Source organism: Triturus cristatus, chromosome 4_1, assembly GCF_964204655.1.
Source record: "Triturus cristatus chromosome 4_1, aTriCri1.1, whole genome shotgun sequence".
Classification (NCBI taxonomy): Eukaryota; Metazoa; Chordata; class Amphibia; order Caudata; family Salamandridae; genus Triturus; species Triturus cristatus.
The window spans coordinates 1,138,694,450-1,138,717,572 of NC_140585.1; the positions used below are offsets into that span (position 1 = coordinate 1,138,694,450).

General features: G+C 46.5%; 1 protein-coding gene across 1 annotated transcript in view; it reads right to left on the reverse strand.

Annotated features, from left to right (window-relative positions):
• LOC146856181 (coagulation factor XI-like) overlaps positions 1 to 23,123 on the reverse strand; it is an 84,949-nt gene that overhangs the window by 33,278 nt on the left and 28,548 nt on the right. Inside the window, exons 2-3 of the mRNA XM_085654234.1 lie at positions 17,956 to 18,014; positions 6,207 to 6,354 (exon numbers count right to left, since the gene is read on the reverse strand). Coding sequence (XP_085510360.1) covers positions 6,207 to 6,354; positions 17,956 to 18,010 — 203 coding nt within the window. The 5' untranslated portion in view covers positions 18,011 to 18,014. The remainder of the gene's footprint in view (positions 1 to 6,206; positions 6,355 to 17,955; positions 18,015 to 23,123) is intronic.

Here is a 23,123-nt window from a genome sequence, read left to right on the forward strand (position 1 = left end):
TCCTCACCCTTGTACACAGCTGAACTTGTGTATGTGAAGTGGCACTTCAGACTTCACTGAAGTTAAATACACTTCATGACCACCCTCCAAAGAGTATTCACATCCACAAACATTTCATTGCTGTAGGTAAACAGCACCCAAACCGCCCAGTCAGAGGTCTGCAAACAGAATGTCTAACAACCTCAAGCAAATGATCTCCCGTATCAGTCTAGAAACCCAGTCCATAGAGGCAGCAAAGCAGACTTACCGGCCATGGCAATCTTTTGGTAAGCCAAAGGGCCACGGCTTACAGGGGGCAATCACGTACACTGCAATGTTCTGGCCAATCAAGATGAGATTAATTGCTCAATAGCTCCACACCATTGGGCATTACCACACTGTATGGATGAGGTTTCCCTCTTCTGGGCGATTTTGGGCCAAAGTACAGAGCCACCGCTATAAATCATACAAAATACGGGAGTTGCCTTGTAAGTGCGACGAAGAAAATAAAATTGCGGCAGATTGACCCTAGCATTAGGAGATACCTCCAGCAGCATCCCACCAACCTACTCCAATCGTCATCTCTTAACTCTCAATGTCCCTAGACCACAGGCTTCTAATCCCACACAGTGACACCTTGCCTGTGTGTAGGCTTTCCCAATACAGCAAAGTAAGAGCCTTCCTTCTGATCCCTGGTGTCAGATAAGGTGCAAGTTCCTGTGTATTTCATCTTCCCATGTTCTGCAGCGCCTCAAAGGAGTCTCCTGGATGAGGAACATTTACGCCACAAACTGTGCAATAGATTTATATTTGGACTTTAGATCAAATGGGTGGAGACCGCATGATTCATGCAGGTCACCCACTGTGGTGGTCCCAGCTTCAAGCCATTGATCTTGCACGTCTCTAGAAACGTGGGCTACCACCGAACAGGATATCAGCAGCACGCCCATCCTTTTCAGATACTTAGCACAGTCATGTGCCGTTTTTTGAAGTCTGCGGAAATGAAGCTTCAGGCACCTGCAGACTCCAGAGACTTTGACCACAAATAAGTTGAGGTGCAGAGTCACCGGTGATTTATTTTTCTACTGCTCAGCTAGGCACACATTGAATCGGTGAAACTATGTAATGCTAATTTCTATTAAACCCTGGTGCCCGTCAGAGGGAGTCTTTGCTCAAGGAACCCCATCTAAAGCCATGTTTCCAGTGAGAAGTTCTGATCCTGGGGATGGGGGGGGCAGAGCTACCCACCATGCTTTAAACAGCACTTTCGAAGCTCTCCTCACTCGACCCAGGGTCTCCAAGACGAAGAGGGAGGCGGTAGGCTGCTCGGGAGTGGAGGCACCGCTTGAGATTGCTGTCCTGAGACCATGGCATGCAACTGATCTGGTACTTTAAAGATGGCGCCAGAAGAAAGCTGCGGCTGTGCTGCAAAGTGTGGCCCACTGCTGTTACCCCGATGGGAATCACTAGACTGCATCCTTGAATGCGGTCGGACCCTCTTGGCATGGGGCTGCAGGGGGGGGGGCATTTGCTCTGTTCCTTTCCTATTATGGGTCGATTGTCCCAGGGAGCGGAGGATGCCCCCACCCACAGGACCAATTGCCATCCAGTGTGTGGTGTGGCACCTGGTGTCAGTGTGTCCTGTGCAGTGTGTAGGGGGGGGATGTTGCATTCCCCATTCTGAACATATCACAGACTGCCTGGACAATGGAGAGATGGTGTGAATGGCATGGAGCTGAATTAGGACAGATCGTGGGCCCTGAGCAGCAAAGTGGAGCTTCCCTGTGTACAATATGGAGAATGCATCCAGGAGATCACAAGCAAAATAACCAATATGTAAATTGATACTTGTATAGCGCACTACTCACCTGCAAGTGTCTCAAGGCGCTTGTACGAATACCGTTGTGGAACCCATCCTGGCTTTCCCTGTGAGGTGTCCACTCCTGGGCACCCCCAAGGTGGAGGCCAGGCATCCTGAGCATTGTGGGGGCCATTGTGGAGATTAAGCAAGCTATTGCCCAGAGACAGAGTGGGACTCCATGATTGGAATAGGCACCGAGGCGAGAGTTGTCAGGTCCGTGGAATTTTGAGCCCAAGACCCACCGAGGCAGGAATTGAACCCTGGTCCCGGGCCAGACCTCTGCATCAGGGTCTGCCGCTCTAACCATTTACCACACTTCTCCACATTCCTGGCTAGCCTCTGAAATTCTCAGGAAGGCCCCAGTGCTTTCTTTACTCAGACCTCCGAGTTCATTGAAAGCCATTAGTAAACACACAGACCTCACAGCCATCAACTATCAGAGAGGCGCTGGAGGCCAAGATAATCAGTGGCGACAGCTCTCGGTTTACTCAGATCACAGAAAATTAGTAGACCGAATGCACACAGTGGAGACTGTGTCTAACCTGGCCCTGGTTCCCAAAAAAAAAAAAACTTTCTACATTGCACAATATGTCTGATCAGATCTCAACACTGGAGGCCAGAATTGAAGACCAAGAGGGCAGGGCATAGTGTAATGTAACAATAGGTCTTCCTGAATGTATGGAGGGTTACGCAATGATTTCCTTTGAGTATTGGCTACAAGAGGTGGTAGCCCAAGAAGGCCTGTCCAAAATGTATGCGCTGTAGTGAACATACAGAATAGCGGACCAATTTCCCCAGTGCCAGGCATACTACCTCGGCCTGTGGTGGCCTGGCGTCTTCATTACTGTGACAGACTACTGCAACAGGCTTGCATTGCAGGCCCCTTACAAGTGGAAAATACAAAAGATTTTTTTTTTCTCATCACCACAGTAGCTGTCGGGGCTTCCTATGATATCCTTTATACCCATTAAAGAGAGGCTATGAGATCTAGATCTTCCATATGCTTTGTTTCTGCCAAGCTCAGTGTACAACAGAATGAAAAGTCTGTTTTTTTAAAAACCCACACTGCAGCATAGGAATGGCTTCACACCCAGGTGCCCCAATGCAGTCCAGACCATAGGAAAGGTATCTCCATACTGTGGAGATTCAAATGGTTTCCCTCCAGGAGAAAGAAAGCAGAGGTCCTAGTGTAACAAGCTTGGGCAGGCAGAGGCCAGGCTCTTGCAACATCTGCACTGATGGGGCACAGCAAGGGAGACCAGGGAAGTACAGTCTGAGGACTCTGGGTCTGGTGTGGACAGGATCCCTAGCTCCTGCACCCATCTGCCTGAGATCACACCTAAATCGGTGGATGACATTCGACAGTACAATATTCCAGTCTTGCCTGCTGTGGAGGAGTAAGCTGCACTCAGGAGATCTGCTGGAAAGACCCCTCCTGATATCTGTGACAACTTCTGCATGGCTTGTTTATGTGCGAGTGCTTGGGACAGGGGGGTGGGGGAAGGGGGACCCAAACTCAAGATCCCAGCACTAAGCGGGTTTACTCCCCTGCCCTGAACTCAAATGACAGTACCATCAGATCTCACTAGAGAAGCGTTAATGCTATGGCTTATTATTGTGTGAATGGAGTGTCATGGAACGACTGCCCGGGGGAGGCATAGTAGTGGTGGGGGAGGGGACTGTAGAAGTTTCCATTCATCATATAATTGGGCGTTTGCTTTATTCCTACACACGTCCTACTGGAGGGAGGTATGGAGTGGCCGCATGTTGGGATACAACTCGCTCAGACTGACTCTAGCCCCGTTGGCTAGCACTACCACCACTGTAGAGGTGCTCCCCAGGAATTCCTCTTCCAAGAGACACAAGGTCCAGACAGATCTTAAATGGAGGGTCTAAATTGCCTTCCTCCAGTAGACTCACTTAAAAGAATATAGCCTGGTGCTGGAGGGGGGAAAACATCTTTGCTCCCATGTATTCATTACTCACTAGAGGGATGCTACCTTTGATTCTTTCCAGGACCCTGTTCCTCACAGATCGAGATAGACCCAGAAGGCAGTGCTTAATTTGAGATGGTGCTTTCCGGTGCTCAGCACCGGCACTTCTTTCACAGGGCCAGGGCTACGATTCCTGACCCTGCAGGTGGTGGGCTCAATATTACTTGCATTTTGAGTTTGCACTCATCTGTCGGTGTAGGTAAAGAAGTAAAATGCATGACTTCGGGAACAGACAGCAGAGCATGGTTACAGGATAGAGACTGAACCAGTGCGAGAGTTTAAAGTTGGGTACACTGGAGAAAGCTGTGAGTTGTGGCCTCCTTGGCAACATTTTCAGCACCAGCACTCTTTTTACAAATTAAGCACTGCCAGAAGGTAATGTGATATTTGCAGTCGTTAAATGGCAAAGACATAGCCCTAGTGAACATTTATGCTCCTAATGTGGAGCCAGCCATCTTTTCCCAGCGGCCCTCCTCTCCTGTATACACCACTACCCTATATTACTCAGGATATAATAACTGTGTGGCTGATGTAATTTTAGACCACAACCCCACACTACCTACATCCGCTCCACGATACACAAGACTACCCAATTGTTTTAAGACTGGATCAACAACTGGGGATTTGAGGATACCTGGGGAATCTTGTAGCCAGAGGGCAGAGTTTATTTTTTTACTTGAGTATGCATGAACTATTATTACGCCTAGATGTTATCTTACATTCTACTGACAGGAGAACCAAAAGCGCAGAATATCTGGCAAAAACTCAGACCATAACCTGCTATTTCGGACTATTTTTAAATGCAGATTTATATAGTGCGAACTCGACCCGAAGGTATTGGAGCGCTTTACATGAGCACCAGTTACATTACACAAGGACACATTCAGGCATGGGGAGATTAAGTGATTTGCCGAGAATCACAGGATGCGGACGCAACCCAGAGGCTTGAACCTTGGTTTCCAGCACCAATGTCGACAATCTAGCTAACTGACCACATCCTCTTGACTGGAAGATGAGCAGACCTAGCATTCCGTCCTCGAAACTCAACACTACAACATTTGCCGACCTAGTCTTCAGGTGTGCACTGAGGGACATGATCTGTAATTACTTAAGGGAGAACATGGGGCTGCTTCTTCTTGACTAACAGAATTGGAGGCATTTAAATTAGTAGCATGCGGTCACTGCATAGCAACAGTGGTGGGGACTTGGGCGCAGCTTCATGCTGAGATTGCACACCAGGAGCACCTCTTAACATAGTTCGAGCTACTAAATGAGGGAACACTGGCATCTCAAGAACTGGGCAGAAATGGAGAAATTCTTCATGTTTATGGATTGACAACACGCATACGAGTACAGAGCATACATAACAAGAGCGCATGCGGAACGTGACAAGACTGGTAGAACGATGACGTGGCTCACTAACTTACCCTGTTGGCAAAATCAGAGACGAAGGCCACTGGGCTCATAGGCAAGTTCCTGCACGGTGGCTTGTCTCTGCACACCTTTTCCTTAATTTTGTGCTGTTGATTCCACACTATGTACGGGTCCCTCTGGTCAGAACCGGCCGCTATGCAAGGAGGACAAGGCACACCCTCACTAGCCCGGTGCCTTCCCTGTGTGTCAGACTGACCATTGCCAGGACGCTCCACCCTTCCGCAGTGCCATGGGCACCAGAATCCTGATCAGACTGGCTGTATTTGATGCTGTCTCTACCTGGGTCTTCAGCACTTCGGATCCCAAATTTCCCTGCTGCTCCTTGAAACCAAAATGGCAGCTGTGAGGACTCATGCAGTCACTTCCCTACTCCAGCCCACTTTGCCATATCTTTGGGTGTCTAAAGTTAGCCAAGGGTATCAGTGATAGATAGGGGTCAACTCTTCTCTGGGGAGGGGATGGTGGGTGGGGGGGCGAGGTAGCTGCAGTGCCTTGAAATCATTTAGTTTCACCTAGGAAGGAATGTAACTCGGATCTATACCTTCTCCATGTCCTCGTTGGCTATCTGCCTCTTACAAAGCCCACTTAAAACAAGCCATTAACTAAAGGGTCTGTGGTGCACAACAGGTATCATTCGGTGTACTGGTCCACACAGACATCCAACTTGATGACATCCCCCAACTACTCACTGTACAGAATATATATATGATGCACACAGAGGCGGTGCAAATATACTTTGCACCTGTTATTCCCAGCCTTTCTGCACCTTGCTGAAAATTGGGTGCAAAAAGATGCACCCAGGAATTAGTTTGGTTTTGGGACTTCCATACTCGCCTCCACTATAAGTTTGCAATTCTGCTGTCATGTTAGAGACCAGTAATAGGTCTTTCTTGTGCAACAGCCAATATGCCCATAAATACACATGATAAAACAGATACCTTGGAATGTCGGGATGCCTTAAAACCAAGGTGAAAAATGTGCATCGAGGATGGGCAGTGCAGTAAATCTGGCAGCATTCCGCATCTGGAGTAAAGATTCTCTCAAGGTCACTTCCAGGAAAGTCCACATTCGGTAAGAGAGTAGGATCTAAAACAGAGAGAAATTTATATTATGAAAAAACACACGACCCTATATAAAAATGTATCAATAAATGTTTAGGACAAACCGGAAAACCAGACAATAGCACATTTTCCTTTGTAGTTTAAAGAACCTCAGTCAATATATTAACTCACCCTCTGAAAGCACAGAAGACTTAAAAGCAGGTAATAAGGAACATTCTGAAAGAAAGTATTATAAAGCAGTGCAGAAGGGTCCAATCTAGGTACAAGGGGCATAACAAACACCCCTGCAATCCCCGTGGTGCGGGGGCCCAGTCTTCAGTACATGAAGGGGGGGGAGCCCTCAGCTCATCTGTAGACAGCTGTGTCTAACTCTGAAGCAGCTGCAGAGTGCAGCCTGCTCTGAGCTCCCCGCGGGGATCCAGGGCTGAAGAGAACCAAAGTAACAACTCTTCAGTCAGAGCCCGCTAGGACCCCGACAAGGGGGGGGGGGGGGGCTCAGAGAGATCATTCTTCACACGGCACAGCTCCTATGAGAAGGGACGAGGCAGGAGAAGATTAGCAGCTCCAGGAGCAGGACTCTAATGAGATGCATTGGAAGGTACAACATCAGGGGCAGAGCCATCAGTGGTGCAGCCAGTGCAGTGACACCAGGGTTCAGGAGCAATGGGAGGGGGGGGGCATCTTGCCTGTGTGGACTGCATTTATTTTAACTTGTAAGCTTCTCAGATATGTGTTTTTCCTTGTATCTGCCCTGCACCAACCTCTGTTTCCACTCGCTGGAGAAAAAGAAACTGGAAGGACAGAAAAAACACAAACAAAAAAAAAAAACTCAGCTACAGATTGACAGATCAGTGGTTTAATTTGTAGATTATTTCTGAGAGGCTGTATTGCGATCGTGCTCTGGCTGCTTGTCAGGGGTTGTGATTCTTTATAAGCGACTGGTGCAGCATCAGCCATCCAATGACAGAGTAGTTCATACTCGAGACACTGAGGAGGTGCTGAGAAGGCAGGGTAAGCACTCTCGTCACATGCAATGCTTTCAGTTAAGGTCACTCACCACCAGGGCCGGCTTTAGCTCTGGTGGTGCCTTGTGCGACAGTCTTTAGGCAGCCCTCATCCAATGACCTCCTCCTAGAATTCCCTCACTACCATGTGGCAAGAGTACCCCTCATCTCTCCATAGCCCCTATCACATTTAATTTGTTTCGAAGCACTGTTAAAGGGTGGTTTTACTAACCCACTCACCTAGCCTAATAAAATACAGATCTGTTGTTTGCAGCAGGCATATTAACACTGTGCTACTTTATGACGAGTCAAAACGGACACTACACACAACCCTGATCAATTTCTCTAGCAGGAACATTGCAAGAGTTATTTTGACATTTTTATTGCTGCCCGAAAGTGGGATGCGCAAGGAATTCTGCAGCAGGTGTTTAAAATTGCAAGAAGCTGCTAAGCACCCAAAAGCTAGAACTTATAAAAAGGAGCCAGTAGTGGAAAGTTGAAATAAACACATTTAAGACCAAGTGATTTTCCAGGGTGAACGAAGGAGAGTGCTTCTGTTCTTGAAACAGACACTTACTTGCCATTAAACTAATGGTTTGTTGTCGTACATACAGTCCTTCCTGGGCTGCGAACTCTTTTCCATTTTTTGGGGATGCCAGAGCTCATTAACACAATGTAATAAATGTGCTTAGATTCACAGCAGTCCATTTGGGACAGCACTTGTGCTGGAGAAAGGTTCCTTGACCTCAGCTCCATAGTAAACACTGCAGAGGACCAAGAGCACAAAGGCCAGTGCAGGTTTCAATGTAGGGGCAATAATGCTGCAATTTGTATTTTTCAGATGACATTATGTTCAAACCTATGTGCATGGTTATATTAGAATGCTGCCTATCCATGAGGGGATGCAGTCCTTGGAGTTATTGAATTTATTACTCTGGTATGGGATTCTAGCCCTATTTTTCATTCTTAAGTGCAAAGCGAGATGTCCACACAGTCTGAACTTCGAGAAATATAAGAGTGGAAGATGAAATTAGAGCTGAGAGCGCGTCAGTCATAGCAAGAAAATGAGATGGGAAAGAGGATTGAGAAATGTAACAATATGAGGGGAAACAAATGTGAAAAGCCAGATGAAAAACAAGCATTTGCAATGCAATAGGTCTCGCATTTGCGAGAGTTTGAGCTATTTTTATTGTAAATTACTGCCTTTTATTTAGGTTTTTGAAACAAATCAAAGCCATTGTCATTTACAATGCCAATAGGTCAAACTCGTGTAAATGCGAGACATATTGCCTTGCAAATGCTTGTTACCGAAAAGCCCTTCCCACAGCGCATGTTGGCTCTTTGAACGTTACTCACAAAAAACAAACAAGTTCAGGTAAAGCACGAGAAGGCTTTGTGTTACCAAAATCACAATGCTCCAGCACTGGAATTATAGAATCAACATAGTGGCAGAACTTAAATCCCAATGGCAGGAGTCAGGAGGCCTCACAAGGAACACATTAACATGTAATAATGTGCCAGAATCTGTTGGAGGAATATGGTTAAAGACCAGTGTGCACACTGATGAGGCATGCGGGTCCAGGATAGGGTCTCTTAATCATGCAGTTTTGTCGTCGGCACTAGTCCCATTGTTAGAGTTATTTTCACTGTTATCACCACTAGTCCCATTGGTATCATCAGCGCTATTCTCATTGTTGTCATGGGCACTAGCCCCTGTAACAGTCACCCCAGTATAAGGTCCATGGCCAGCTGCATATCTGATGGTCACTGATTTACATTGGTAAAAGGCTTCTGCTCTGGTCCACCCTGCCTGTAGCACAGCACCTCACTGTGAGGACAGAGGATGAGGTGTTAAGAATCAGAACAGAAAGCGCGCCAGCAAGAAAGTAGATGAGGCACATCTGGGCTAATGAAGTGAGTGAGACCAATGGAATAGGAGGCAAAGCAACACTAAAGGCAACGCATCTCCAAAAAACAAATAGGAACCAGTTCGTCGCACACCTCCAGCTGCACACAGTTTTAATTGCATTTACATCGCACTTGCTACCCGTGGCGAGGCGTCGAGTCATGCATTACATACTAAATAGCCCACACTCCCTCTCAGAAGTCACCCCACTTAAATTTACTGTCACTACCTTGTACAGAGCTCCGCAGTCTTAATATGGCTCGCGCAACTGCACCACGCTTCCCTGTGAAAGGATCCCGAAAAAGCCGCAAGTAGTGTGCGCGCCACTGCGAGCCATGTGGTTTCAATTATCGTGCCAGTGTCTGGGCACGATAATTAAACCCACATGACGGCCGGTGCGCGTAACCGACACCAGTAGGTAATGCGCCTGCCTTTGGCCTATGGCGTGCTGCCTTTATTACCAGACGCACGCAAAGTCCAATAGCGTGCCACAAAAGGAAAAGCACATGCACGAGCTTGTGAGATTCCTAGGTCGATTTTCAAAACCTCTCCAAGAGGTCTCGCTGCACGACAGTGCTATGCACTGCAACGCTAGGCGCGAGACCTAAAAATGATTAGGTGACAGACGAAGCAGAGCATAAGGGGTGAAGAAAGTGAGGAAGAACAGAACGCAAAACAGAGGAGGAGCAAGATAATGAGAAGTAGCTAAATAAAATTATAAGTGAGGCAGAGGGAGAAAGAATGACGAAGGGTGGGAGAACTAAGAAGAGAAGACTTGAGATGGAGAAAGTGAGAGAAGATAGTGAGATCAAAAAAGACTGTTCTGTTCATGAATTTGAATCTCAACTAGGCTAAGTCATAGTTCCATCATTTTGAGGTACGTAAATTTGTACAGTAAAGCCGTTGAGACTATAGAAATACAGAACACTTTATTATAAGAGGTGCCTTGAGATGAAGACTGTTATCAGAGAATTCCGCAGACCAAAGGAGAGTGAAATAAGTTTAGTGTTTGAGTGCAACAGCAAACTATAAGAACACAAATCTGAAAAACCTTAAAGCAACCGGAGATGTGAATATATAAAAACAGAGGAAAAAAGTAATCTTAAAGAGCACAAATGTGTACATGTGAGAAAGAAAGGATTAGAGCTATGGGAAATTTATTAATTTGCACTTCGTTAAAAACTCTGGCGCAAGAAAGAATACAAGATGAAAAGGTGAAAGAAATCCCCAAAGATAAAGTATAAAAGGAGCCTGACAAACCTAGAGAGCAACATACAGAGTGAAAGAGACCCACAAGAGCAAACTAGGCACCCTTGAGAATGAGGGAGAAAGGCAGCTAAGCCACGAGAGCATATGAATTGAGTTTTGCAAGGTGTAGCATCTGCTTTTTATAGTTACCCCCACTTTTTTGCTGATGTTAAACTGTTTGACTTGCTCCTCCTCCTCTCCAAGACCCCAGCCTAGCCACTTTCTCTATATTGATTGCATGTACTTTAGGTACACTTCAGATTGGATTCTGGGGTACCCCTACAAGTCTAGTATATGGTATACTATGTACCTAGGTCATAGGTACCCCAGAGGCCTCAGTGGCTGCAGCATATATTAACACACCCCTGGAAGACCATTCGAAATGACAGCAGCCCGAGTAAGGTGGTGCATGCACCCCTTACTTAAATATACGTTCACTACATGTATCTATATCACTGCACATATAATCAGTCAGTGTGGTTCTCCTTTCATTTGGTCATTCAAGAGGTTACAATCTGGTAAACCAAGCTGCTTTACATGCCTTCGAGACTTACCCTGAAGGCTGCTCTCCATAGCTACCTCTAGGATAGCTTTCAATAAAAGTGGTCTTTAACCAAAATCAATAAGGGTCATTTGGACTGGTGCAAGGTGCCCACTTTAACTAGTGGGCAGCATATACAAGCCAGCTTCTCACAAGGTTCACTGAACAATGCGTTTTTGGTTGAAAAAGGATATGTTGTGCAGAGAAAATTAAAGAAGCCAGAGATGGTAGATTATGTTGCATGGACCGGTGTCGGGAAATAGAAGATGAGCAAAGAGAGAAAGCTAATGTTAGACAACCTATGAGAGTGTGAAAGAAATACCTTAAAATAGGACCCAGGAGAACTCTGAGGATCAGACTCCCTCCCTTCCTCTCCGAACCCACAGATCAACTGCAGAGTACCCCAGGTATCTTTGCTCAGCCCCAGGCTCTCCAATATTTCCATGGCCCCCCTTGACACCATCATCAGACAGCATGGGTTCAGCATAGTATCATATGACAACGACACCCGGCTCATCCTCTCTCTCACGTGAAGAACACCGAAGACTCTAGACTCCTTCCAGGAAGGAATGAAGGACATCGCAGCCTGGATGAAAAATAGCTGCCTGAAGCTCAACTCAGAGAAGACTGAGGTCCTCGGACCCTCCAACTCCGCCTGGGACAACACCTGATGGCCCTCTGCCCTTGGGAGTCCTCCCACCCCAACAGACCATGCACGGCACCTCAGCATCAACCTTGACTCCTCCCTCACCATGACCCGCCAGATCAACTCCGCCGCCTCCACCTGTTTCAATTGTCTCTACATCTTCCACAAGACCTTCAAATGGAGCCCCCCCCCCGAATGCAGAAAAACCATCACCCATGCACTCGTAACCAGACTGTACTACGGCAACACCCTCTATGCCTAAAACAGAACCCTCCTACACAAGCTCCAAACCAGCCAGAACACTGCAGCCAGTAGTCCTCGGGACCCCACGGCACAAACACATGACCCAACACCTACGAGACCTCCACTGGCTCCCCAGCAAGAAGAGTAACCTTCAAACTGCTCACCCACGCCTACAAATCCCTCCACAACATCGGACCCAAATACCTCAACGAGAGAATCGCCTTCCACGTATCCAAAAGGAACCCCCGCTCTGCTGACCTCGCCCTGGCAGAGACCTGCCCGCATCTGCAGCAACAGAGCAGGCGGAAGAGCCTTCTATGTCGTAGCCAAGGCCTGGAACGAGCTCCCAGTGAACATCAGACGCTCACCCACCCTGGACATCTTCAGGAAGAACCTCAAGAGCTGGCTCTGACTGAAACGGAGCTGCACCAACCCAGTGCCTCGAGACCCTCACGGGTGAGTAGCACGCTTCAAAAAATAAAATAAAACCCTGATTGAGAGATGGGGAGAAGATGGATGAAGTAAGGCCTCCGGGAGCAATAGTATGGGACCCAGGAAGGCAGAAAGGGTGAAGGAAACAAGCCCATAGGTGTGATAATGTTGAGAAAGAAAGATCCTTAAATGTAGGGTAAAAAGATCCCAAATAGGAAAATGGGTGGCAGAGACTGAGAATGAACAAAGTGAAAAAGTAAAAGCCAGTGAAAGACAAAGGGAGAAGGCTTCTGAAAAGTATTACGACTTTGCAAAAGAGAAATAATGCAGAAGGAGAAATCCACTGAAACAATGGGTAAAGGAGACAGGAAGAAAATTAGGAAACCGAGGGAGATAACTGTATTCCCTTACACGAGTTGGTCAGTGTTCAGTGCATGTGTGATGTGCTGGATTGTGAGCACAGTGTTTGAAGCTCTCTAGTTAAATGTAAATAGCTCACACTGCTCTGATCAGCCACTGCCGTATCCCCCAACAGTGCTACCTTCTCGGACTGCTCATCTGGATCAAGGTTCATTCATTAAGGCTCATGGACTGCACTACTGCATATTCCATAATTAAAATCCAACTCCATCAGGAATTAAACTTCCTAAACTGATAACTCTTAATACAGTGAAGATTTTACATTAAAGGCTCACATTTACCATCACACTAATCTACGTGAATGTACTGTTCCCCAATCTTGGTGCAATTAGAATATCGGTTTATAAAATATCCAAGTATTTGGTGGCATATTCTATTCTGCTTGATAATGAGGTCTTGGCTTTTTCCTTAAAAAAAAAAACGTGTTAATTTGCTTAATTCTCCTTGTAAATAGCGCTTTTTAAAGTACACCACTTTGTTAATCTAATATTCCATCAACACAAGTAAAATTAAATGTTAAAATTCAAATATTTTGCAGACCTGTTGATCTTTTATGGTTCAGATTTTTATTGATTTATCCAGGAACAAATACTCTTACCTAAATGCAAAGGCCAATGAGGTAGAACAGAAGGAGATCAAAGGCGAGGAAGCGATGATACAAGGGGGGACTGGGAAAGGTGGGTGGGAAGGGATAAAACCTAAGGGGTTGTCACCCAGGGAGCATAGCCTCTTACCAGAATTCGCTGTTTCGCAACGTATTCAGTGTCGCAGGCTGGGTTTTTTGGTGTCGTACCCACTGTGGTCAAGTCTTGCTGGTCAGGCCTAACACCCCCCCCCCCCCCCCCGTAAGCTGGTGTACTCATAAGTAAAGAGGACTGGCAATGGGAATGCAAACAAAGAATTCCAGCACACCATGTACTGAAAAGTCCATGCCATGCAGGTAAACATGGGGGGGGGGGGGGGGGGGGGGGAAGCACATGTTGCACCCCCCCTTTGTTTTGTCTGCCAGGGTTTACATGGAAGAGGAACAACCATGTAAACCTAGCAGAGAGAAAAGTCATAATATGCTTGGAGGGACCAATAGTCCCGCCAAGCATATGGATAACTCACAGCCAGGGAATGTTGGTTCTCTGGCTGCTGCCTCTCGTAAAAGGAAGGTGGTGAGACTGCCAGCGGGCACCCCCCTGCCCCAAGTTTGGCGGTCCGTGGACATAGACATAGGTTAACAGGTGGCTGACTGCTCATTGTCATGAGGATGATACTCAGTCTGGGAAGGTAGATCCTACTGCCTATCACAACAAAAGATACCAGAAACATGAGATTAAGTGATTTGTTACCTACATGATAGTGAGACATTTTACATAATGGAATCCCTAATTACCGAGTTCTTATGGTAAACATTCTGTGGTAATATAGCATGGTCCCTAATGCCTCAATAGATGCTGGGAAGGCGGGGGGGGGGGGGGGGAGGAATCAAGGAGCTGGATGTAGGTCCAGTGGCTTGTGCTCCAGAATCGTAGATGAGTTACTAAACAGTCACTGTTCACGAGATAGTAATTAGAAGAAAGGGTCAGTCGCTTTTGAAAGGTGGAGAAGAGTCAGGGAGACTATGTCCTCACACGTCATGCTTCATCATCAGGTGATGCTCCATGTTGGGCCGGCGCTGCAATGCCCCACGAAGAGTCACTATTGGAGATCTTTTATAGAGCTAGCCATAAGGTGTGCGGGTCTGTGTGCAGTGTTAAGAGAGGCGTAAAACTTTAATGTGACTAGAGGGTATCTTTGGTAGACTAATTTAAACAGGGTGATCCCTCTGTCATAGTTAAGAGGTTGTGTTGTGAGAGCAGTTATGACCCTCATTACCTAGACAAGTGCAGTGTTTTATTAAAGGGGGTAAGGTCAACATGTTTCATGCTATTGAATGGTCTCAGGAGGAGATCCTACGTGATTCAGGACCGTAGGGAAGTGATTAGTGGTGCAATGGCATTATTGAAAAGAAAGGTCCACTGCAAAAAAAGTGGTCCTTATGTAAAAGGAAGAAAGGAAAGTAAGACAAACGGATAATTCAAAATTCAATGAAGTAGTGCCATTGCAGTGCAAACTAGAGGTCCCCAATTGGCAGACCACAGTTTCATAATATGAGAGTGAGCCACAAGTTAAGGTGGTCTCATGTGGATTAGTTGGGTGAATAATTAAAACGTACTAATGAGTTTCACCGAGCAAAATAAAATTAAAACGTGAGCTACGAATCATCTAGTCGCAAGCAATACTCATGGCGTACAAGTTGACAGACTGTCCCATTAGATATCAGGATGGGTGGCAGGGTATGGTAGAGGATGATCATATCGTGACCATCATGGTAGTAGTGATCAATCAGCTAGTTCCCTTTGCTTGCAAGCCTTTTAATACACACCGTGATAGTAGGGGTTGCAGGGATAGAAGTGGAGGGAAAATGGCTAAAGGCAGCTCCCCTATTCAAAATGGGGCAGGATGCTCCATACGTCATAGCGAGAGGGAGCTTGCCGTCACCATCTACATAACAGAAGGGTATTATTGCCGCATTTACCAGTGGACTCATAACGTATGTATGCACGAGGAGGAAGTGTGCTGACAGTTGTCGGAGAACACAGAATCTTGCACCTACCAGACCGCCAGCTTGGGAATTGTTTGGCGTGACGCCCGATGAAGCATGAAATCCTTTAGGATGTGTGAGATCATCAAGTAAGTCTATCCGACTGTTCTCCACCTTTCAAAAATGACTGACCCGTTCTTCTAATTCCCATCTCAGGAACAGTGACTCAACGTATTTACAGTGTCAAACCTGGCATGCTTGCTGTGGTTTCCCTGACTTTGCCTTCAGACCTGTTTTTGCTAACTTGGAACTATACCACTGCTCACCAGTAGTAAAGCGAATGCACTTTCTGCTTCAAACATGGGGTCATTGGCTTATCCAAAATTTTCATATTTTGCTGTAATAAGTGTGCCCAGGGCCAGTAACTCAAATGCTACTAGTGGGCCTGCAGCCCTGATTGTGCCACCCACTTAAGTAGTCCCTTAAACAGGTCTCTGGCCTGCCTTTACAGAGCCTGTGTGCAGCTTTAAACTGCCATGTCGACCTGGCAAGTTAAGCTTTTTGCCAGGCACAAACCTTTAATACACGCAGGTCACTCATAAGGAAGGCCCTGGACAGACCAAGGGCAAGGTGCAGTGTATTTAAAAAGTAGGACGTTAACTTTTAGGTTTTACATGTCCAGTTTACTACTGCAAGGCCCATTTATCCCAAAGGATTACATTGGGACTAACTTATTACATTTTAGAGGCTTAATTTTCAATCGGTAAAATTAAAAAAAAACAAGTTTGGTGCCGCTGGAATCACAACTTATTGAAAGTAAGATTTCTCAATTGTAATTCAGAAAAATGCCACTTTTAGAAAGTTGGCATTTCATTACTTTAACCTTTTGGTGCCTTCTGTCCATCTGACTAGAAGTCCGGGGTGGGTGACAGCTTGGCATTGTGCATTCCCTCTAGCCAGCCACACACAAAGGGAGCTTAGGTGCGACTGGGCAGAATGGGAGGTAGGAGCAGACACCTTCACCTGACTAGGCGGTCTTCTGCCCCAACAAAGGGCTGCATACCAGCCTGTGGAGACACTGGGGCCAGGGCAGGCACTCTGTGCTCTTCAAAGAGATGTTTTTGACGTCCCTCCCACTTCAAAAAGGTACAACTAAGTAGAAGTACTTTACCTCCAACACCACCAATACAGGACCTGTGAATACTTTGCCAGAAGGACTGCTGTGCTGTTCAAAGAACAACCACTCTGCTGGACTCTTGCTCTCATGTACGGACCTGCTGCATGCTGCCCTCCTTGCCTGGGAGGGCGAGACTAGACCTGCATCCCTCCAACCCAGAACCATAGTAACACTGCCATGAAACCGCTTGGTGTACGTGCGCTTAAGAAATCCCTTTATCATAACTCCAAGGGCTTGCCTCCTGTTTCGCAGTCTCAGGGGCATGAAAGACTTCCAATTCACCTGATTCAGATGGCAGAGTCCAAGTGCTGCGAGTCTTGCCCTTCAAGTGGTGTCAATCTAGTCCTGGACCCTTGGACGAGTGTAAAGTGCTGCAACAAAAAAAACACGCATAGATGGTGTTGTGCTGCTTCGAACCAGCACATCTCTATTGATGCAGCGACACTGCGAGGACCGAGGACATTGCATCGGCGACTGCTCGGGGCACCACTTACTGTTCAGATGCATCTTTGACTTTGCTTGGCACAGCACCAATACATCGCCTCTTTGCTTCAACAACGGAACAAAGGTTCTTCGTAGTGGGCCAAAGCTGGTTCTTGTATCCGACCCATGCTCCATCATGGTCGGCTTGAATGTTTGGAAATGATCAGGTGTGGTACGACCAGACAGCTTCGGCCTTCACGTTATGCTTCTAAGCACTACTTTTCAGTTTATTCTTTAAAAATTCATCACTCACTGTTTTGAAGCTTTGCACAAACACTTTATAAATTGCCTCATGAGGCAAGCATGACTGCTCTGTGCCAAGCTACCAGAGGGTGAACGCAGGCTAATTTATGGTGTGTATCTGACTTCTGGCTCTTGCTTGGACAGGGTGCATACCTCTGCCAAACAGAAACCCAAACAGAATATCCAAGTATAACTAACTTTCATAGTGCCATGCTCGGAATACCAAATACAGAGTGGGACTTGCAATTGTTTGATAAATGGTCAAAGCGTGCTAAAATTATCAGTATATATAATAGTGATACATTTGGTAGGTTAAACGTTAGTTTAACTATTTACAGTTGCAGTTTTTACAATTTGTATGCAATGACACTGCACTTCGTTCCTGGTGCCCCATTTAGTATGCCTGTCTTATAGCACTTAGTGGCTTGTCTACTGTAGATAGACTTTAAACTTCATCCCCATTTGGGCTGATAATTCCTTTAGACAGGAAACCAAAGTCAAAGACTGAAGTTTTGAAAAGATGATTAGTTAAATCTCATAATGTGCTCACATGTACTCCTGATAATCTGCTAAACAGGATGTCACTTCCTTAGAGGTCAATACGCCACTTGCAAGCGACATCACTTTGCATGACATCACAGCATTTTGCCTAACCTGGTTAGTCCACCCACTTCATTTTTAGGACTTTCTCCCTTTCTGTAAATGTCTTACCTTGACCTGATGTTGCACACACAAGAAAGGCTTGAAGAATGATGAAATATTTCATGATTCTGTAAAAAATAATTATACTTGATTAGTAACAAAATGAAGAGGATGGAAGGAAAAACATAATGTACATCTGTCTACTGGTTCATCACGCCACACAGTTTATTTGTTTAAGTCACCCAATTGACACAGGCAAAGGCATTGAAGTAATTAGGGGTGTGTGTTCAAATAATAGTTTGAAGCCACACATTGGGTAAAATGTCTTTGGGGTCCATTTTGGGCCTGAAATGACCTTATTATCATTGTTTTACACTTGCATTTTCAAAAACCCTACAGAAAACACTGATCATTGAAAATACAAAAAATTTGGAATGTGCTGCACTCCTGGTGTGTGTATAACTAAACTTCGAATTAATTTTTCCATGTTGACCAACCACCAAGTAATGGCCCCAAGATACCTCCTGACATCTGAAGGCCAGGCGCTCAGGCCCTTGGATTCATTAAGAGGCGGATGACAAATGGATGCTCCACCACCCATCCAACTTTTCACTGAATGTCTTGGAGGCTTAAGATCTGGTTTTGGTATTTTCCAATGTTCTGGGCAGAAGGGAACTACAAAGCTACTAGCTATTTCGGTCAGTTGCTTACATGGACCCAGCAGTGCAAATGCACTCTGCAAGCAGGTCAATCCACAACAGCCAGCAAGACCCATTTGAGAAGTGGTATTATTTAGAATATACATAGGTCATGGATTAGAGCGTTGCCATCATCCCGTAGTCAAGTCAGTTCTACTTAGACCCAGGGTAAATGTGACAAGGCCAGTTATAAGACAAGAGGTATCTAAAGCTCCTACCTCTTCCATTATGAATATTTACTCCCTGTGCAGGACTACACAACACAGAAGATATCCACTAAGCTACTCATCTGTGAAATTTGAACACCATTTGAAGCAACTCATGCTGAGGGGGGGGGGAACAAGCGATTGGTCACATAATGAGGAACCTACAAACATGCTCAATATTTCGTTTTTGGCACAAGATCCAATGGACGATGTGAGGTTTACCACAGTGGGCAGAAGAAACATTTGTGTTACTTGTTTATGGGCTCCTAGGGGGTGGGTAATGGCAGCACCAAATGTAAAGGATTGCTTCTGCCGAGGGCCAGTTTTAGCGCTGGTGCAACAATTATTTTGGCGCCCCCACCCCCATGACCTCCTCAGATTCTCACTACCACCGGGCAAAAGTGCCCATGTCTCCAGTCATGTCAATGCTAAACACAGCAAACTTCCTGAGGTCAGCGCCCCCCTCCACAGGTCAGCGCCCAGTGTGGCTGCACCAGTCACACTGCCCTAAAGCCAGCCTTGCCCAGTATCTGGTGAGCCACGGCTGGGTAAGTCACAGCAGTAATGTTTCTCCCTCGTTACCATGCGTCAGGTATATAACTATAGACCACAGCAAAGAGTCTATACTGCTGAATATCCCACCTGTTCACATGATACACATCACTGACCTGCATCGGTGTCCTGCAGGCACTCAGACAAGAATGGTCCAAACGTTTTGTAGCACCGGAGCAGTCAAAACACATCTATACAGGTTTGGCGACATTTACTCAAAGGATGAAGCTATGAGCAATGGGATGGAGTCCGTCCTCGGGGAAATACATGTACGACTATTAAAGGAAAACACAACAGATACTTCGTCTGATGTTGATCGTGCTGAGGCTAGCAGTCTGAGCCTTAGAAGTCAGTGTTCCAGGGCTATGGCACTATGAGGCAGAGCAAGTGTCCCATGGGCTCTCCAGCCCCACACTGTCTTACCCACTCCGTGTGATATTGGGATGCAAAAGACCCGGGGAGTGTTCAGTTATCTGTTGGATTGGCGGGTGGTCATCCAGGGCACTCCTTCAGTTGCAAAAGGATCCTACGATCATGCTGGCAGGTCTGGCACAGACTCACCTTTGTGTCTCAGTGGGGACACTGGGCACATGGGGCATAAGCCAATGCTTCATCATGGTTACATGCTGCACCCAGTGAAGCCATCCATCTTGACCCTCAGGGCAAAGAACCTTGCTCTTCATGGTGGCCCACTCTGGCGTATGGAGTCACAGACTTCAGTCTGTATATGAGCAATTGCAGCTTTATTCATGGGGTCCGCTCTGGCATTTGGGTTGCTGACTTCAGTCTACACAGACAATAGCCCGATCAGTGCATCAGCTGCTATATCACACCTCACTAATGGGATCAACTCACCAGGATCCCCCACTGGACCTTGCCCCACCAGGCTCTCCTTCTCATAGGGTCATCTGGTCCCGGCAGGCACAGATTCTCCTTGTTCCAGGGCCGGTGGTCTGGATTTCCCGGGGAGTTGTCCCTTCACCTAGCTGGGAGACGGGCCTTAATTCCCATTTCTGGTCACACAAGGCAGAACTCTTACTGAGCTTCTCCATGTTGTGGTACAGCCACTGGCTGCTCGATCGTTCATAAAATGGGGAGCTGAAAGCCCTCAAATTGTCATTCATTTTCAGACACAGATGACATTTAGTGTTGGATGCTGTGGAGTTCAAGTGGCGGGTGTCTTCTGTGAAGTGCCCACTCCTCTGTCCTGTCCTTTGCCTAGGAAGCAGCCCGTCACAGTCCAAGCTACTCCAACCCAGATAGCCCCAGAACCAAAGCCATAGGAGTTCCTTGCTGATGACACCCAAATGCAAGCCTCACAGACATGCCTACCAAAGGTTACAAAGGCCCCAGCCTCACTCTACGGGATTCCTTTATCAGCCCCATCTCCTGCCTCAGTTTTAATCAGACTCGCTGTACTTTGGAAACAACAAATCCTCTGTAGTACACAGGAGAGTCTCCCCTCTAGTGTGTCCGTCACCTCTCAGAAATCCACAAGTCTGTCTGAGAGGTCTCCTTCTCCACATGTCCTCCTCAAGACCCTGGGCTTCCAATATGGAACCCATAGGCCACCATGTATTGTAGCACTCACACGCACACATACATCACAGCATGCACACACTTGCACTGCACAGCGCTACATGCCAGCTCCATCTAGGCCAAGGGTGATTACACGAGTGCCAGTAGACCGGTAAAAAGGTATGCCCACACTACTGATCACCATTATGGATGCCACCACTGTGCGCACACTACTTCCCTTTTTGGTAAGACTAGTAGCTCTTTACCACTAGCGCTTTCGGCACGCCTCCCAGTCTAAGCAAGACCACAATCCAAGAGACAGGCCTAGGTCCTGGCTCACATGAATGATCAGAGTTCGCCCATGATGAAAAATGACCACCAGTGATCCATACATCATTGCAGCTGGAGCCCTCAGGGCAGGGTGCAGGCCTGTCAAGATGAAAGGGACTTCTGTCCCAACAGTCTTGAAAAACTGGTTTAGAAGGGTGGAGGTGAGAACAATTTCCCACATGTTCCTTCTCAGTCTGCATTGAAGCTGAACAGCGCCAAGCTTCGATGTGATGAGAACTGAAGTGCCAACAATGCATACTTTACTAGGAATTGTTATGCAATTGTATAAATGAGCTTTGAGAATTACTGATAATCTGGACAGGTGAAATATTTGTTCTGCATGGCAGAGCGGTTTGTTTAGATAAACCTGGTACATGCACTGCTCGCCTACGCTGTTTGTTCGGTGTGATACCACCTATTGGTTTTGGCAAAACACCAAAGCTGTGGTAATAGAGGTCAAGAAGAAGGCACAGAACATTTGTCATTTATTTCCATGGGGCGGTTAATCTTCCATAACATGCTGAATGTAGTTTACGTAAGCAGGACACAAGCACCTCACATCGAGGAATGGGCACCCAACAAGCGAATGCTATATAGAGTTCAACCCGAGTGGCAGAGGAGCAGCCATTGTAGAAAACCACATCAGTCCCGAGGAATCTACTTCTAGAGCAGTGGACACATCCCATAGGAGAGGATACGTTCAGATGTGCTACATTGGCTGAGATGTCCACCCTGGAGAAGTGGCATCACAAATTGTCAGACTTTTTGAAGAAAACAGAAGAGGCTTTACGTTTAGGTAACATATTAAAGAGAGAAAAGAGAAGGGTGCCAAAGAGGGATTAAAGGCAGTGACAAGAGGACATTTTCTGTCCCTATGCTCGGAGCTTGAAAACCCAAGCAGAGAAAATGCTACATGACAAAGCTGCTAACCTTGGCGTTTACGTGGTTGAGTAGTTTCTCATTGCAAAATAACTTATGTCTAATTAAGAACTAAGAGGTTGGAGTCAGGGGCCCTATGGGCAGGAGTGACCATCTCTGGAGCTCCCTCACAGCAGTGACTGCTGTGGAGGTATGGGAGGCTTTCCCTGCAAAGCACAGAACTAGAGGAGCGCCCCGGTGTTGGTCCAATGTAGAAGAAAATTGGATGATGGAAGAGTTGCTCCGGTTCCAGCATGGAACACTTTCCCATGGTGGAGGCCTAAATTCCCACTTGTTTTGTATGCTATCCAATTATAAACAGAGCTCCTCCTCGCCCTCCTACAGGCCTCATCTCAATGGGAAACAGTTGTTTCTTGGAGGAGTCTTTGTAGAAAGAGCCTCACTCTTGGTTGGCCCTATGACACCCAGTACTTGAATAGTCTTACTTTAGAAACAATCACATTCAAGTGAGCCGGAAGGACTAGACCTGAACGAGTTATTCAGTTTAGAAATGCTCTCCCTCATGGTCTGGCCCAGTCACCACAGACTATGGGTTTCACTCACCCACACAGTTCCAATGATGGCCGAATCTTTGCCAAGTATACTTCAGCGGGTCTCACTCACCTAGAAAGTCTTACTCATGGTGGGACTCAAAAGCCCTTGGTATCAATGTGCTTTACTCTAGAAAGATTCACACAAAGCCCGACTGATCTGCCATACTCACCACCTGCAGTCTGTTCAGTAACTTAGATTTGAGCAGATCCCAATCATGGTCGCAGCAACAAAACAGAGCTGATCGTGTTATTGGCGCTTTTCAATGGGGACTCGTCAAGTTGCGCCAATAAAGTCAATCTCAAGCTCTGCTGCATCCCTCCAAGACATGTGTCTAGTACAGCTGATGCAGATTAACAAAGTGACCAACTTCTACTATCTCATCGTCGACCCTTCCCGATTCCAGAAGACTTGTCCTTTACAGAATCCACCGGCTTACATACTTGTAGCACAGTCTAGGCGT